This window comes from Gymnoscopelus microlampas, assembly GCF_963454915.1.
Source record: "Gymnoscopelus microlampas genome assembly, chromosome: 11".
NCBI lineage: Eukaryota > Metazoa > Chordata > Actinopteri > Myctophiformes > Myctophidae > Gymnoscopelus > Gymnoscopelus microlampas.
This window is the reverse complement of record NC_139948.1, coordinates 44,598,232-44,600,071: the sequence shown is the minus strand read 5'-3', so window position 1 is coordinate 44,600,071 and position 1,840 is coordinate 44,598,232. Positions and strand designations below refer to the sequence as shown.

The following is a 1,840-nucleotide window of genomic DNA, read 5'->3' as shown; positions in this document are numbered from 1 at the left end:
TCTCTCTCTCTCTCTCTCTCTCTCTCTCTCTCTCTCTGCACCCTATTTATTCTCATTCTTCTGTTGCCAACTCCTCCTTTCATTGAGCATTTGTACACATTAACTGGATTGAGGATTACATAGAATTGTGTGCAGATACGCAATTATAACATACAACTTAAACTTAATGTCTCCCCTCTCTCCCTCACTCCCGTGCTCACCCCCCCCCCCCCCCCCCCCCAATCTCTCTCTCTCTCTCTCTCTCTCTCTCTCTCTCTCTCTCTCTCTCTCTCTCTCTCTCTCTCTCTCTCTCTCTCTCTAGGTGTGGGAGGGAATTGGCATTGTGGCGATGGGCAGGTTGATGCTCGGTGAGACCGACCCAGCTAAGTCTCAGCCCGGCAGCATCCGTGGAGACCTCTGCATCACCATGGCCAGGTGAGCACCCAGGAAGACCAACCATCATAGATGATGACTTATAGAAAGAGCTCGCCAACGCTATGCTAATCTGACCCCTCCCATTCACATGACTAGGTCTAATTGGTATCAGGTTGATATCTGGGTCATAACATTGTTTGCATTTGGAAATCAACGTCAGCTGATTTGATAGATAGAACATCGATTGGTAGATAGATAAGTCTAGGTAGGTCAAATCGTTTATATCATTCAGTGGATTGAATCTTTCTTTTAATTACTGTCCTCGTCTCGTCTCAGGAACATCATCCACGGCAGTGACACTGCTGCGAACGCCAAGAACGAGATCGCTCTGTGGTTCAAGCCTGAGGAGTTTGTCGCATATGCGCAGCCCGCCGCAGCCTTCATCTTCGAGTAAATTAAAACTGACCAAACAACACCCGCCATCTCAACTGGACTGTTTTTTTATACTCTTCCTCTCTCATGTCAATTTCCGATCCTCTCATTTTGTTCTCCTCTGTGCACTTTTTAATCAAAACCACTTGACAGTCACAAACCTGCATCACTTGTCAATAAAATTCCTATGAGAGAGTACCATGCTTGTCTGTGTGTCTTTCTGCTGGGGTTTCGGTAGGTGGGATAGCGATAGACATAAGAAAGTAACTGTTATGTTTCATACTTTTCATATTTTTTGTTTGCTGCCATTCAGATGTCCTTGCAAAGAAAACAACTGTAGATTCAGTTCACCCAAAAATAACTCTCTTATGCCATCAAAGAATTGTAGACGTAGAACATGTAGACGTTCTCTACATGTTCACAAGATCATTGGTTCACGCTTACACTTCCTGATAAGGAGAGAGAACAGCTTCCACTGTGAGTCATCAAGGGCTTTTAGTCTTAGGCAATTAGGGGAGAGGTTGAAAGGCTGCGCTAGCCAAATTGCAACACTCAAATGTCTGCATCCTCGCCTCCTCCATCCACCAGCATAGCGGCGTTACAGTGAAATTGGTGACCTGCTTAAATATGTGACTCTGTGGACTTCACATAACGGCAATGTCCGAATGTAAATCACGGCTGTTTGTTTATTAACAGGTTTATAACCCTGTTATATAAACACTAGTGATGTAGGCTACTCACTTAGCCGGACATTAACGTTATGTGAAGGAGGCAGAAATTTGAGTATTTAAATGTGGCAGTGTTGGGGAAGCTACTTTGAAAGCTTAGCTTGTAAAGCTAAGTAGTTCACCATGGCAGTGGTTTGATCAAGCATTTCTACCTCTGGAGAAATGTAGCTTGTAAAACTACAGCTACATACTTAGAAAAGGTAGTTCAACTACTTTTTTTTTCAGCGTTAAATTGAGAATGTACATGTGGTGTGTATGAAACAAAATATAATAGCCTACAAAACGTCACATGCCAGTAGAAATATATCTCTCAGCTGAGTTTATTT

General features: G+C 43.3%; 1 protein-coding gene across 1 annotated transcript in view; it reads left to right on the top strand.

The window, feature by feature from the left end:
* Window positions 1-984, top strand: part of LOC311056367 (nucleoside diphosphate kinase B-like) — a 3,681-nt gene extending 2,697 nt beyond the window's left edge. The window contains exons 4-5 of the mRNA XM_084072936.1: window positions 302-414; window positions 691-984. Of these exons, the coding sequence (XP_083929062.1) occupies window positions 302-414; window positions 691-808 (231 nt within the window). The 3' untranslated portion in view covers window positions 809-984. The remainder of the gene's footprint in view (window positions 1-301; window positions 415-690) is intronic.
* The last annotated feature ends 856 nt before the right edge of the window (window positions 985-1,840 follow it).